This window comes from Pelobates fuscus, chromosome 6 (assembly GCF_036172605.1).
Source record: "Pelobates fuscus isolate aPelFus1 chromosome 6, aPelFus1.pri, whole genome shotgun sequence".
NCBI classification, from domain to species: Eukaryota; Metazoa; Chordata; class Amphibia; order Anura; family Pelobatidae; genus Pelobates; species Pelobates fuscus.
This window is the reverse complement of record NC_086322.1, coordinates 257,992,243-258,007,934: the sequence shown is the minus strand read 5'-3', so window position 1 is coordinate 258,007,934 and position 15,692 is coordinate 257,992,243. Positions and strand designations below refer to the sequence as shown.

Genomic DNA, 15,692 nt, shown 5'->3' with positions numbered 1-15,692 from the left:
TGAATTGATGACAAATTTCTTTGGAAACATGTTGTATAGTAAAAGCAGGACTTGTTGCGCGAGGCTCAGGTTGGCTCTAAAAGCTGGAATGATCACGCACAATGGAATAAACCTCAAAGTATAATGATCAACTCTAGCGTCACATATACTGCACATTTTATCACCTTTGAAGGTCAAGCAGTTATTACAGCATACCCTATAATACCACTTGCTGCTTACCTGTGCAATAGCAGCTTCAGTGTCCGCTAGTCCGAGCAGGAAAATTCGCACTTTGTCAATTTTAACTGGTACTGTACGTCCTCGCCATTCCACTTCACTCATGGTGGCAGCTTGCTTAGCTCTCGTCTGGGAAATAAGAGCCTGTGGAGGAAGTATAAACAAAGTAAGCCGTGACAGCAGGGAGCTGCTATCTATATTGGATAAAGGGCCGGCATACTAAAATGATGAATATAATGTGAATCCATGAGGATTCCCAATATAATCAGCATTTAAAGATACAATGGTAAATTATTAAAAGGACACATAGGGCCGAACAAACAGGATATGTGCAGTATTTGTGGGTTTTTTTGTGTTTGTTTTTTACATTAAACTGGCATTGTTAATTGAGTTTTGTGGTTTTCCCACAAAAGAAAGAACCTGTATGAATGGGTAGAGGGGGGGGGGGGGGGGATTTGAAATTCCACCATTATCAAGGTGTGCAAGTGGAGGTGGGCAAAGAGTATGGCTGTAAGCAGCTGCTACCTTCCACATCTTGTTATTTCCCCATTAAGAATCAATCATTAAGGCTGAAGTGAACAGCATCTCACTACATTAGACTAGGTCTATGGTGAATGCCAGGATATTCCATCAAATGAGCAATGAGCTGTAAGTGAACCTGACACTAAATGTTCATTCCACAAAATGATTTTAGACAGGTAGCTCATTTTCAAGTCTTTACCACCAGAATATAGATTTGCAATACTGTATAGAAATAAAAAGGAAATGTATACATACGAAAGCAGTTTGTATAACGCAATGTATAGGTTCCATTTAATCGTCTTTAATGTGATGATATGTTATAATGAATCTCTCTAGTAAGCCTTTAGCCTGTTTCCCTACAGCTTTAAATACAGAACACTAAGAGGTGGTGGATTCAATTTACCTCCAGCTTTTCCGCCATAAGCCCCTCTGTACCTCCAGTGCGAAGTCTCATTTGCATTAACTCGTTCATAGCAGTTTTATCCCCTGAAAGTTACAGGATAGCAGAAAACACGTAAAAAAAAATATCTGCAATGAAGACAATACTATGGCAGTATGCACACAGACTCAGAAATACACATAAGGCATTACACATGTCTATCGGATTGGATACCTGCATAGAATGGCAGAGTCACAATGCTTACCAATGTTGTAGGCACAGTAACGGATATTAGGAGAGATTTCATCTACTCTTTGGTTGTACAGCACTGCCTGCTCATCAGTGAATGCACTTGCCAACTTTTCATAGATGGTCCTGGAATAGAGAAGACAATCTATGAATGATAAGGAATTGATGGCTGCTTGTTTATGGCAGACAAAATGGCACAAACAGGGTTAGCTATTAAACACAATTTCAGCCTAAACTTTGCCATGTAGATTTAATTTGCCAAGATTCGGTGTTTAGTGAATACACTTACTTGCACTTGTTGAATGCCTTCATGGCATCTTCCCAATGTTGGTTCTCAAACTGCAGCATCCCATTAAGGTAGGCCATGTACGCCTAAGTGACCGGACAGGCGAGGAAAGAAAAAAAAAAAAAAAACAACAGCATTAGTAAGCACATTTTTGGAAGTGTGGAAAGATCTTTTACGCAAACATGGAAACGTCTTGCGTTATATTCGAAAACATAACTTTTATTATATTTGTCTAGATTTAAATTTATTTATTTTTAACAGTTTTAAATCACGCAAAGCACCATAACTACTACAGCATGTTGTAGTCTTTATGGTGTCAGAAGTGCCTCAGTATTGTAAGTAGTCAAATTGTTTTTAGAACAGTCTGACTTTTTACCTGAAGTCTGTTGGATGCCTTTCCCTGCCTCCACTACTTCTGACAGAGAACAGTAACTGATCATTAGAACAGAAAGCGATGACAGATTTGACAAAAAGGTTTATTCAATAAACATCAAACTGCGAGGGAATTGAGAGAAAAAAAAACACAAACTAATTTTGAAATTCAGACTATAACAGTCACATATAGTATATACAATAACCAATGTGTGAGCGCTAAAATCCCATGCAGATAATATGGCAGCGTTCACAAATACAATGCACAAGAAATTGTGAAAAGCAAAACAATAATTACCAAAAAGAACGCGCTAAATTAATCTGTAAATATAAAGAAACAAATAATGGTGCAGACCATCTGGTAATAATAATATGGGGAAAAGGGGTTGTATGTAAAAAACTCACATGTCCCAGAGCCCTATCACCCCTGGCTCTGGGTTTGAAATGCTCCTTGGGAGAGGGGATATTCCCACACTGCAGGGTAGTCAGGAGGATATGTCCACTGATGATTCTGTTGTGCTGTATATAAAAGGAAAGAAGGGCAGGACCTCCAATTGAATAGTATCACAATTCGTTTTATTGTATAAAATAGGTTAAAAACCCTTACTTTGGATGTGGTGGGTATAAACTCGCAGAGTCACCCACATAAAAGCATAAAACACATGTACTCGAAAAAAACGCTTCCTGGTTGTAGTCCGGTCACGTGATCGCTTCCGGGTCCGCCCTCCAATGACGTCCGTGTGACGCGTTTCGCCCGCCTCCACAGGCTTCTTCCGACCTCGGAAGAAGCCTGTGGAGGCGGGCGAAACGCGTCACACGGACGTCATTGGAGGGCGGACCCGGAAGCGATCACGTGACCGGACTACAACCAGGAAGCGTTTTTTTCGAGTACATGTGTTTTATGCTTTTATGTGGGTGACTCTGCGAGTTTATACCCACCACATCCAAAGTAAGGGTTTTTAACCTATTTTATACAATAAAACGAATTGTGATACTATTCAATTGGAGGTCCTGCCCTTCTTTCCTTTTATATACAGCACAACAGAATCATCAGTGGACATATCCTCCTGACTACCCTGCAGTGTGGGAATATCCCCTCTCTCAAGGAGCATTTCAAACCCAGAGCCAGGGGTGATAGGGCTCTGGGACATGTGAGTTTTTTTACATACAACCCCTTTTCCCCATATTATTATTACCAGATGGTCTGCACCATTATTTGTTTCTTTATATTTACATATAGTATATAGTTCAACTATGTAAATTCAACAATTTTTTTTTTTTTTTTTAAATTAACTACAATTCGCAGCTTTGTACCATGATTATTTTTTGCTTAAATTGAAATAAAACTGCGAAAAAAAAAGAAAGATGAACAAGAACAGTCTGCAAACAAAAGTTAACCATAAAAATATGCGGGATAATTTACAACATAATGTGAAACAATTCTCCAGGCTGCAATATACTGATTTGGTTTCCAGATTAAGTTTCACTGTACCTCTGTTTAAAAATGTTAAGAGATTGTTCCTTTAAATAGATATATCTACCCGAGTTAAGCATATTAGAAACGGCTTTTAACTCAGCTGGAAAAGAAGTCAACTTGACATTTACTTCCTCTCTCATGCATTAACATACAGGACTCTGAGTGGCACTTTATTCTCAGACAAGCTTCTAGTTTGTGTGCTGCATTAGAAATTAGACTTAGTACATGCAGGAAAAAAAAAAAAAAAAAAAAAAAAATAATATATATATATATATATATATATATATATATATATATATATATATATATATATAAGGGATGCGGGCAGAAAGGAAGGCTCTCATTCCTTTAGTGACATCATCTCTGCATTAATCAAAACGATGGGGACAGCCAGAACGCCATATAAAACAAAAAGTGCCATTTGGCCTTGAAAAATTGTTCATTTTTCTCAAACCAAAGTGTGAATATAATGCAGAGATCAAGATTAAAGTCTCTAGCAACATTTTGTTTAGATGTGCAATAACAGTCATGAATGAATGGGGTGCTGCAGTTCTGATAATAAACATGAACAAACCTGAATTCAGGTATTTATTGAGGAACAACTAGTGGTCATCTTTGGAACTACAGTATTACATATGCATAATTTATATTTAGGAAATCTGTAATATTTTATGGAGTGGCAATATATCCATCAGCATCCTACACCATACCTGTCAAGTAGAATATTTGACCTTTGAAAAATGTAAGTCTCTCACACATTAAAGCAAGCTTTAAAAAATAAAAATAAAAAAAAGCTTGTTGCATAGATCTTCTGTCACTGCCTTCTCGAACACTAAGCAGGAGAAACTGCTATAGAAGAGAAAACTATTTCTATGATTCCCAGTTTAGTGAATAAATCCCATTGTTAATTTTCAGATGGACATGGCATTGTCAGAGCTCAATTTTTTTTCTTGGCATCGCAAACCATTTTTTCATTCAAATGATTCTCATCTTCCAAATTATGAGCCATCTAGAGGATCATTTGAATCTAAGTCAGCTGAGACAGGAAAAAACAAATCAAACTAAGACCAGCCTATTTGCATACATTTGTACAATGTAAATACATAAAAAGACTGCATTTCCTATGTATAGTAACAGATATACTTAAAACTAAAAGTCTTTCAAAGATCACACTAGAACAAATAATTTCAGTGATGCCGCGAATCTCCGTGTGCTTGGCCAGACATACATACATATATATATAATAAAAGGGGGGGGGGGAGAATTGCAAGTGCTCATAAGATAAAACCGTTCTAAAACAAATTGGACTCTCACATTTAATAAAAACCTTACCGGCATAATATATCTTACGCAGGGGAGGGGATTCTTGTTTCAATCCTGCAGCGTTCGGAGTCCCGTTGGTTGCAGAGCAGTAGTAGTAGTAGTAGTAGTAATGAGAGAAGGTCCTTCCGGTATCGATATAGTCAGGCTCAGTATATCAATAGTGCTCCAGATTTAAGCCAATGTCTAGAAGTTTAAAACTAAGTTCCCAAACAAATTTCGCCATACATTTGGCTTTATCAATGGTACTCCGTTTTCTTTTTTGTATTTAAAGCTAACCAGACATAGTGGGTGGTCAATGAAAAACAGTAATCACATGTGTTTTTTTGAAACCATGCAAATAATTATAATTTCTTATAGTTTGGTTACATTGGCAGGTATATTTCATTGTATTTACAGACTAAGTTTAAAAAAAACAAACAAACATTGTTGTGATGATACAGGCTACTATGGAAACCTGACACTCGAAAATATAGCACCGCTATAAACTCTGTACAATAAGTGAACTTCTAATCTTCGTTCAAGGCATATAAGAATATGTCATACATAAGTAATTTGTCAGAGTTCACAGATAACCGATATAGGTGCATGTTGCCATGGAAAACCAAATACAAATATGTGAATGATCCATTACTTTAATTCAGTGTGGGACTGTAACTAAATTTAGTGATATATTTCATATATTAATTTAACCTGTACAATTATAAGTCTGACAATAAATCTATGGAGTTTGAAAGAAAAAAAAAAACTAAACAAACAAAAAAAAAAACACTATCTGGTTAGCATGAAATTCAAAAGAGACCAACGAGAAAACGAAGTACCATTGACAAAGTCAAATGTATGTTAAAATGCGTTTGGGAACTAAGTTGTCAACGTCAAGACATAAGCTGAAGTCTGGAACACTTTTGATATACTGAGCCTGACTATATCAATACCGGGAGGACTTTCTCTCATTGCTACTACTGCCCTGCAAAAAGACGAGACATAGGACCCTGTAGGATTGAAACAAGAAGTCTCCTAAGATATGTTATGTTTTTAAGGTTTTCAATAAATGTGAGAGCTCAATTTGTTACTTTATAATAAAAAAAAGGTTTTATAAACTATTTATCCTATGTGCTAGGGATCAAACGATTATCGGCCAATATTCAGAAGTTTCAGCAATATCGGTCTATAAAGACACCGATGTTACCGAGAATGCAGACCACTCTTGAGAGCACGCAGCACACTCTTACTTCCCTTCACAGCAGCTCCCCTGTCTAAATATCGCGATTCCCGCAGCCGGCAGAGCGTTGCCACGGGTCACCGCCATAAGACAAAAGTAGCCCATACTTTGTCTTATGTTTAAAAGAAAACTAGAAACAGGGCAGATTTCAAACCTGACCCTTTTTTCGACATGTCTAGTTGCTTTCAAGAAAGCTATAACAGACGGACACCAACAAAAGCTATTGAACAGAACCCCTCTGGGTTTCACAGCAAAATGGGAAAGGGAGACAGGAGTCGACCTAACAGACCAAGAATGGGCCAAGATATTCACGTTGACACATAAAGGTTCCATTAACTTGAAATACCAAGAAAGCAACTACAAAATTCTGACGCATTGGTACAGGACGCCAGACATCCTAAGACATGTACACGAATCAATACCAGGCGAATGCTGGAGGTGCAGAGCTGACGTGGGCACGGGGATACACATCTGGTGGACATGCTCGCGGACAGTCCCATACTGGCGCATGATAAACCACCAGATCCGAGACATCACAGCCACAGACCTACCATTTCAACCACTGAATGCTCCTAAACCACACGCACACACCTATACAGGCATACAAAAGAGGTCTCACCATACACCTACTTACAGCGGCAAAAACACTTATCCCTACACACTGGAAAAGCACAGAGGAACCTGTGAATAATCTCAGTGTTTCTAAACTATGGCGAATACAGTTTCCAAAAAATAAACAAACAACCAACAACAGAGGATATGAGAACACTGAGACAGGCAAAAAACGTAAACGTTGCTTTGGTTACCCCACGAGACACAGTTAGCACGGGGTCCACATCACAATTACCCATTTAGCTTTGCAACAAAAACAGAGAATATGACGAACTTTGAGAACAAGCAAAAACGTAGAAAAACTAATTAGCTTGCCCTTCGTTTAGTATAGGTTGTCTTTGTAATGTTACAAGTGAGCAAAAACATTTTTGAGACTTGTATAAAAACTGGTGGGGCACTGCCCCAAGTGCCCTCATGGATGAACAAGGGAGGTAGAGCATGCCTGCAAGGGTAATTACATCTTTCGTCAGCGTACACAGGAACGACAGACGTAATTTTTGCGCAGAATTAACACTAGGCAGCCTTGAACAGAGTTCCAGGCTCTCTATGTCATGTGTGGCTGCGTGCAAATAGCCCCCAGTACAAAAATCTCTATATGTTCAAGCAGAAACCAGATTGTTACCACCATGAGAACTGCTAAAAGCAGACAGACAGTCATGGTGGTTGGACTTACCCTTTAGATGCATTTTATAGGTTTGTGTTTTTTTTTGTGTCAATCATGTTTATTGAAGAAAACATTTTTTTTTCCCATGAACTCCGTAAGCATCCGGTATGTAAGACAATAAAAGGTACAATACATATATGACCAACAATACACTGTCGGATGTTATCACTGCCTTCGAAGTAGGTTTTCAGCCTAGTAGCTGACTCGCAACCTTGATGTTGGCATTCTGGTAATCGTGTCGTTTAGTGCGTCTAGTCAGTTGGGTCCGACCGTAGATCCCCATAGGGATCTTCAGACCGTCTGGGGCAGTTTTATTTCGGCCATCCCTACGTCTGATTGTGGCGCCCATGTGGTCGCTCAGTGTGTTTTTCTGCTAACTCGTAGGGTTGGTCTGTGGTAGAAAGTGTGCTAGGTACCAGGACCCTCCCAGTAGGTTGCGTTTCGGCTCACAGCTAATTGTGGGTAGGTGTAATTGTCCTGACCCTAGCCGGTATAAGTCCGTCTTGTGGTTGCTCGCCGTCCATCTGAATGTGTGCTGGGGAGGGCGGAGGTCTGCCACGCTGTGCTAGATTGGCCCATTTGGGTCAGCCTGTCCGTCGGGCTTGTCGTACGTATGTGTCTGGGTTGTGCGGCTATCTGTGTGTAGTCAGGCAGAAGCCGGTTTAACCCAAGTCTCCGTACTGGGCACGGATATTGGAAAAAGGAGCAGAAAAGACAAGAAGAAGAGTGAAAGAGAAAAAAAAATAAAAATAAAAAGGGGGCAGTGGGGGAGAAAGATCAGGGGAGAAGTAAGGGGGGTGGGGGGACAAGGGGGATAAGCAGCATGGGCCCGCCCACCCCTGGAGTTTCATCTTACCCGCTTTAGTGTGGGATCCGTATACTTATCGCAGTTTTCTAGTTCTACCACCTCGGGCGGGTTCTGAACTCGGGTGTCTCAAGCCACCCCTCTGGAGACGTATAGCCTCCAGGGGTACCATGTTAAGGCGCACTTATCCGAGCGCTCTCGCAGGGAGGCAGTCAGCGTTTCCATGTCGTAGATATTCTCAACCTTATCGTTCCATTGCCTAAGAGTGGGGACTGTCGGGCCCTTCCAGTGCAGGGGTATGAGAGCTTTTGCTGCATTAAGCAAGTGAATGGTCAGGGAGTTTTTGTATGCCTGCGTGGGGACAGGTGTATGGTGCAAGAGCATCGAAAAGGGTTGTAGGGGGAGGTCGTCACCGGTGACCTCTTTGATCATCTGCCAGTACGGTGATATACGGGGACATGACCACCAGATATGTAAGCTAGTGTCCCCCCTTGTGCCGCATCTCCAACAATCGCCCGTGTTAGTCCCGTGTATGTGTCTGGTGTTCTGTACCAGCATGTTAACAATTTGTAACTGGTTTCCTGAAACTTCGAGCTTATTGAACATCTATGTGTGACGAGGTATATTTCTGGAGCATAGCGTATAGGTATGAAACCCCGTGGTCTATATGTCGTCTGTCCGTGCACAGCCGTTCGAATTCCGAGAGTTGACGTAGGTGAGTTCGTCCCTGGAGTTTGGCATAGTATGTCTTAACTTGGTGGTAGTGGAATTTGTCCAGTTGGGTGGGTTGCTGGTCTGGCATCAAGTTACCCAGCGTTTGGAGCGTTCCCCCAGGACTCCACTGGTGCATGTAGATCCAGTCAGTCCTCTAGAAGTTTTTAAGGGCAGCCGGGTGGAGGCCCCCTGCCAAATCCGGGTTGTGTGTAATGGGTGTAAGCGGGCTTGGGGAGGTGGTGAGTTGATGAGCATACCGCTGTCCGCACCAATCCCTGAGGGTGGCATCTATCATTGGGTTCCTTGTGTGGAGGTCCGAGAAAGTTGAGCCGCCGAGCCTTAATGGGAAGGTGCCCTGTGTCTGTTGCAGTTCCATGTTTACCCAACGTTTGGTGCTAGGGCGCGCATGCCATTCTACTATTCTTTGTAAATGTGTGGCCCGGTAGTATGAGATCATTGAGATCAACAGTAGGTTGCCCTGTCGTGTGGTTGCCATGTCAGTGGCCCGTTGGTGCTGTTCTGTTTGTAAGCGTTGGACCTCTAGGTCATCCACTCTGTGTTCCAGTGCTGTAAGGTCCTTCCGTACCGCCGTTATTTCCTCTCTGATAAAGGAGCGGAGTTCGGCTACTAGATCCGTCTTATCCTGCCTGGTGAGCATGTTTGCCGAGATCGACGCCAGATCTGCAGACATCTGCGTGAGGGCATCCCTCCACGGGGAGTCTTGTGTGGAGCCCGTCCGGCTGCTCAATCCAGAGACGAGGGCGCCATTTTGTCCGGGCCTCGTGCTACGGCCAGGTACTGTGGGGTGGAGAGATATTCGTCCATCGGTCCAGATTGTTGGCTCATGGGGGGCTGCTGCAGACCCGGGGTAGTCCCCCTTTTCGTTTTACCCATATGGACGATTATTACTGCAATGTGTAAAAGGCTTTGGCGGGTTGGGGCCTAGGAGCTCTTACTGCCTGCGTCCTACTCCATTAGCAGCCTAGCCATGCCCCGGTTTATGTTTTTTTTCCCTCTCTTTTCAAATCTCTTTTGTCTTGCATTATAAAAGGAAAATGCTTTGCTCCTTGGTGCAGTTTAATTCCAACCCTTGGCCACTCCTCCACTGTTCATAAACCAGCTTCCTGCTAGTGAGTTATGTAATCAGGATGGTGGTCAAACTTAAATAAATTAAAAGTAAACAATCTAGAATTAAATGACAGTTACAGGCTTTTTCATACAATAAATGCTCTACAAAAATATGTATTTCTTTGTACCTGAGCTTCCAGCTTAGTTTTTGCATCCACACGATCACTATCACACAGACGTTCTAGCTCCTCAGCATATTTGACAGCCTTCCGTAAGCGAGAGAGTAGGTGAAAGCGTTTGCGAGGTTCTGTATTGGCCTCCATTTTAAGTTGCATGGCATAGCTCCAGGCCCTTTCAGCATCCATTAAGACCAACAGCAGATATCTGGAAAAATAAATAATTAAAAGGCCGGAAAGGTGATCAACATCTTAATTGAATTTTAATAGTCCACTGCTTTCCCTCTACAGGCTCTCCAAAAAGTTGTAAACATTAAAGGGGGCATTCCAGGCATCTACTACCCTTTATAGTGCATTACACAGAGGATACATTAAAAAAATGCTTCACCGACATAACCCCAAAGATCCCATTTTATTTAGGATTCTAAAGTAGAAGAGCGCCTTTATTGCAAATCCATACTCCGCTAATGTTCACGAGAAACACGCAGAAGCTTGAGTGGACAGAGCTGCTTCTAAATGAAAGAGACAAAACAACAAAAAACAACAGGGCAAGTATATGGAAGCCTTTGGTGCCTTCCGCTCACTCATGGGTGGTTTATGCTTTTCTTCAAAATACTATGCATTTGGCATGTTTCTACCAACAGCAGCTCTGGTCCTGGATCTTCCCGGAACCAAACGCCTGTCAGTCTCTTTCCAGCTGTGACTGCATGTAGTTTGGGGTACAGAACACAATAAACCATACTACATAAGCATGCTTGCTCTCAAGGACTCAATGCTGTGGCAGATGCCTGGAGTGCCCGTTGAAGAATACCCCGGAAAAGAATGGTTTCAAGAGCGGCCTTTATTTTCACTATGATAGTCTAGGCATCTAGCTCTTCTCTGCTAGTCTCAGGCCACCTAGGAAATGTGCATCATAACTGAAGATAGATAGTTTAGTAGGCATCACAACTATGACAACTCACCTGTTATCAGACAGCATCTCTACAGTAATTTTCTTCCCTGTAAATTTATGCCTATTTCCCATTTTAAAGTTTAGCGTTTTCCGCAGGCGTCTCAGTCGACGAGAGCAGTACCCTCTGTGAATAAAAGGAGGTGTCCATGAAAAACTTCATGTAACATGAGGTATGACTACACATGTCAAGCATTTTAATATGAATTCCAAAACAGGGATATACATCAATCTATTACAAATATTATAGATGAAAGTGGTTCAAACACATTCATGACAAAAAGAAAGTGTAAACAATAAGAAAGCAAAATACATTTGTTTTACACAAACTAGATATACTATAAACAGAAGAAATTAAATACATGACTGAATATATGACAGTTATAAGGTCAGACAGTGTTTGAATATATGACAGTTATAAGTTCAGTCAGTGTTTGAATATATGACAGTTACAAGTTCAGTCAGTGTTTGAATATATGACAGTTACAAGTTCAGTCAGTGTTTGAATATATGACAGTTACAAGTTCAGTCAGTGTTTGAATATATGACAGTTACAAGTTCAGTCAGTGTTTGAATATATGACAGTTACAAGTTCAGTCAGTGTTTGAATATATGACAGTTACAAGTTCAGTCAGTGTTTGAATATATGACAGTTACAAGTTCAGTCAGTGTTTGAATATATGACAGTTACAAGTTCAGTCAGTGTTTGAATATATGACAGTTATAAGTTCAGTGTTTGAATATATGACAGTTATAAGTTCAGTCAGTGTTTAAATATATGACAGTTATAAGTTCAGTCAGTGTTTGAATATATGACAGTTATAAGTTCAGTCAGTGTTTGAATATATGACAGTTATAAGTTCAGTCAGTGTTTGAATATATGACAGTTATAAGTTCATTCAGTGTTTGAATATATGACAGTTATAAGGTCAGACAGTGTTTGAATATATGACAGTTATAAGGTCAGACAGTGTTTGAATATATTACAGTTATAAGTTCAGTCTGTGTTTGAATATATGACGGTTATAAGTTCAGTCTGTGTTTGAATATATGACAGTTATTGGAAGTTGCAGAACTGAGCCAGTACCATTTAAAGGGCCAGAACAGCCTATTAAAACACCAATAAGTCCAAATGGTGTTTCTAACTGGCAAAATCTCCCAGGGACCATAGTCATATGGCAAGAGGCTGGTAATTAGTCCTCTCCAGGCACAAGTGGCGAAGGGCACTTCGTCACAAGCAATATCCTCCCAATGCTTTCCTATGGGAAAGCATTGGCTTAGCGGAGTTTATAAAGACTGATGATCTCGGCTGTGGAGGCGGGATCAGCTGCAGCAAAACCGGCATGGCGTGGGAAAAAAGTGGGTAAAATCACCTCTTGCATGTGATCGGAGGGGGGTATATACCTAAACAGACACACACACTCAAAAATTGACATGTTTATTTTTATTTATGTCGACCCAGCCTCCATACTTTTGGCAGAGCTGAGTGGGTCTTTCCCTGGGGCTGCTCTGATTATCTTCCTGCACGCTCTCTGTAGTGATACCGGGGCCGGTATGACATCATATTCCGGCTCCTGACATCACAAAGTGCGAGAGAGAAGAGGGGAGCTGCAGGAAAATTACTGCCCTCTCGCGTCTTGCCACAGCCGGCCGCCTTCAGTGTGCTCCCCGGCCAGCTCCATTGTTCCCTTAACCCCTTAAGGACACATGACATGTGTGACAGGTCATGATTCCCTTTTATTACAGAAGTTTGGTCCTTAAGGGGTTAAGCTAAAAGGCTGACAAATCCTAGGCGTCAGGGTGATATTTATAGTCACCATGGCAACCTGGGATTTGTCGAGCCCTGCCACAGGCAGATCACTTGCTCCCTGTCAGCATGTTACTCTCCAAGCAGGAGTTTCTCAAGCTTGCTGGGGGAGTATGAGATGCAATGATACTTGCAGGTCTGTGAAAGCACTCAGGATCGCCCTGCATGGTGAAATGTCCTCGGCTGCTGTGGATTCTAGATGCCACTGCTTCACAAAAACCACGTAAAGTTTAGGAGTGCAGATCTAGTAAGGTTTAAATTTCACATACTGACTTGTGGTAAAGGTATCATCCTATGACAACCCATTGTACTGCCAGTGTTTTATATTGTTAATATATTACAGAATATGTTGGTGCCATATGAATGTTAATACTATAAATATAACTACCTGTAAATTCATTCATTGTATAGCGCATCAAAACATTTTGGCATTTACTAACAAACAGTAATATAAAGTACAAGAAACACTCACCTATATCTCTGGAAGTCCCCATGGCGCAACCCATGTTGCTGTTGAGACTCCTTAATGATTTGGAGGACTATACGATCAGTTAAAGGAAATTGTAATAGAGATGGAAACACATATGCTGACATGAAAGTACCACTCTAGGCACCAAAACCACTACATGACAATGACGTGGTTATGGTGTCAGAATGCAATGGTGCCTTCTTACATTGTAGTGTTGAACCACTTCTGAATGGTTTAAAAAGGTAGGTGGAATAGGTGGAGTCATTTTAAATGTAAAACAATTCTAAAACAGTTGAGTAAGAAGGCACTGGTAGATTTGAGGCTCTATTTCTAACCTAATCATCATAATGCAGTCTCCAAAGAACTACTTCATGAGGCCTTTTGAAATACTAATGCTAAGCACATTACAAATGCTTGTCCATATTTAAGATCAATTTTGCATAATGTTTAGCTTCCAAAGCTGTCTAGACCTCTGCTTTAACATAAGGAATAAGACTACTATCAACACAATCTCTTTCTAGACATTTGCTTCAACATAAATAATAAAACTATAATTTAAAACAATCTCTTTCTAGAGCTCTGCTCCAACCTAAGGAATTAAACTACTATCATTTAACACAATCTCTCTTTCTAGATATTTGCGTCAACATAAGGAATGAAACTACTATTAACACAATCTCTCTTTCTAGATATTTGCGTCAACATAAGGAATGAAACTACTATTAACACAATCTCTCTTTCTAGATATTTGCGTCAACATAAGGAATGAAACTACTATTAACACAATCTCTCTTTCTAGATCTCTGCTTCAACCTTATTAATGAAACTGCTATCAACACAATCTGTCTTTCTACACATCTGTTTCAACATAAGGAATGAAACTATCATTTAACACAATCTCTCTCTCTGCCCCCCATGCCTCTAGCAGACCCTGACTATTGAATGCCCACATTTCTCCACGCCCCATTATATTACGGGATTGATCCCCTCTCCCCATTATATTACGGGATTGATCCCCTCTCCCCATTATATTACGGGATTGATCCCCTCTCCCCATTATATTACGGGATTGATCCCCTCTCCCCATTATATTACGGGATTGATCCCCTCTCCCCATTATATTACGGGATTGATCCCCTCTCCCCATTATATTACGGGATTGATCCCCTCTCCCCATTATATTACGGGATTGATCCCCTCTCCCCATTATATTACTGGATTGATCCCCTCTCCCCATTATATTACTGGATTGATCCTCTCTCCCCATTATATTACTGGATTGATCCTCTCTCCCCATTATATTATTGGATTGATCCCCTCTCCCCCTGGTAGCTTTGCAATGACTGACACGTCAGCTCTCCATCAGTGCCTGCTGCCAGGACCCGGCGTTCTGGGTTACGTTTCTACCACCATGAGGATACTCTCCAGTCCCAGGGTGTCTCCCAGGGCTCCAGTCTTGCCCCCCTGTGTCGGCCGCTCATTTTCCTTGTTTTCCTCCGCGTTAGTTACCGGCTGCCGCTCCGCCGCCATCTTCCCAGAGAGCAAAGGAGCCTGGGCACCAGCGAGAGGTGAGCGTCATCAGCACAGACCGCGCCGCCCCCCATTGCATGCTGGGATACTAGCGCCAGGCATGCTGGGATATCGGCGGACTAGAATCACCCAAATGTCACGTGACATGAATTCTACGAAACACAAACAGTGAGACTAGCTGTGAATTAACCCCTCAAGGGCTAAGGCTATTAATGTTCCATGTTCATAACCTAAATAAAATACCAAGAATTGGGCAGCAGTAACTCTCCTGTCATATTACAGGATCATTCATTATTTTAGTGTATTTTATTTTGAGTGCAGCAACTCATTATTTATAAACACAGGGTTTCTATCTTTATACAATATAGCAGGTAACCTGGCAGCATACTAGATATGCTTTCAATCATTTTTTACATTGGGGGCGTATCTGAAAACAGTTTGCAAAAGCTGCAGTTCTCTTGTCTGCAACCTTTGCCAGCCCTCCTCTTCTTACCCCGCCCAGACTTTCAGTGACTGTCCAATCACAGACTTCCCAATGTAGCGCATTGTAAGATAGGTGCTCCAGGCAATTGCTGCCTCTTCTCGCTACTTCCTGGTTATTTAAATCAGTGGAACTAACGTGATATCTGCTTGACAGCCAAGGGAGTGTAACTATGGTAATTTGTATACAGTAATTAGCAACAACTTTAAAACCACTGACAGATGAAGTGAATAACATTGATTATATCGTTATAATGACGCCTCTCAAGGGATGGGGTATATTAAGCAGCAAGTGAACAGTCAGTTTTTTTAATTTCTTGGGTTGGAAGCAGGAAAAATAGGCAAGTGAAAGATCTGAATGACAATGACAAAGGC

The 15,692-nt window shown here is 41.2% G+C and overlaps 1 protein-coding gene across 1 annotated transcript in view; it reads right to left on the bottom strand.

The window, feature by feature from the left end:
• The window catches only part of SRP68 (signal recognition particle 68), a 28,644-nt gene extending 13,761 nt beyond the window's left edge, over positions 1 to 14,883 (bottom strand). Inside the window, exons 1-8 of the mRNA XM_063459025.1 lie at positions 14,729 to 14,883; positions 13,311 to 13,377; positions 11,045 to 11,158; positions 10,095 to 10,290; positions 1,656 to 1,738; positions 1,383 to 1,492; positions 1,142 to 1,224; positions 220 to 360 (exon numbers count right to left, since the gene is read on the bottom strand). Coding sequence (XP_063315095.1) covers positions 220 to 360; positions 1,142 to 1,224; positions 1,383 to 1,492; positions 1,656 to 1,738; positions 10,095 to 10,290; positions 11,045 to 11,158; positions 13,311 to 13,377; positions 14,729 to 14,837 — 903 coding nt within the window. The 5' untranslated portion in view covers positions 14,838 to 14,883. The remainder of the gene's footprint in view (positions 1 to 219; positions 361 to 1,141; positions 1,225 to 1,382; positions 1,493 to 1,655; positions 1,739 to 10,094; positions 10,291 to 11,044; positions 11,159 to 13,310; positions 13,378 to 14,728) is intronic.
• Between the last annotated feature and the right edge of the window lie 809 nt (positions 14,884 to 15,692).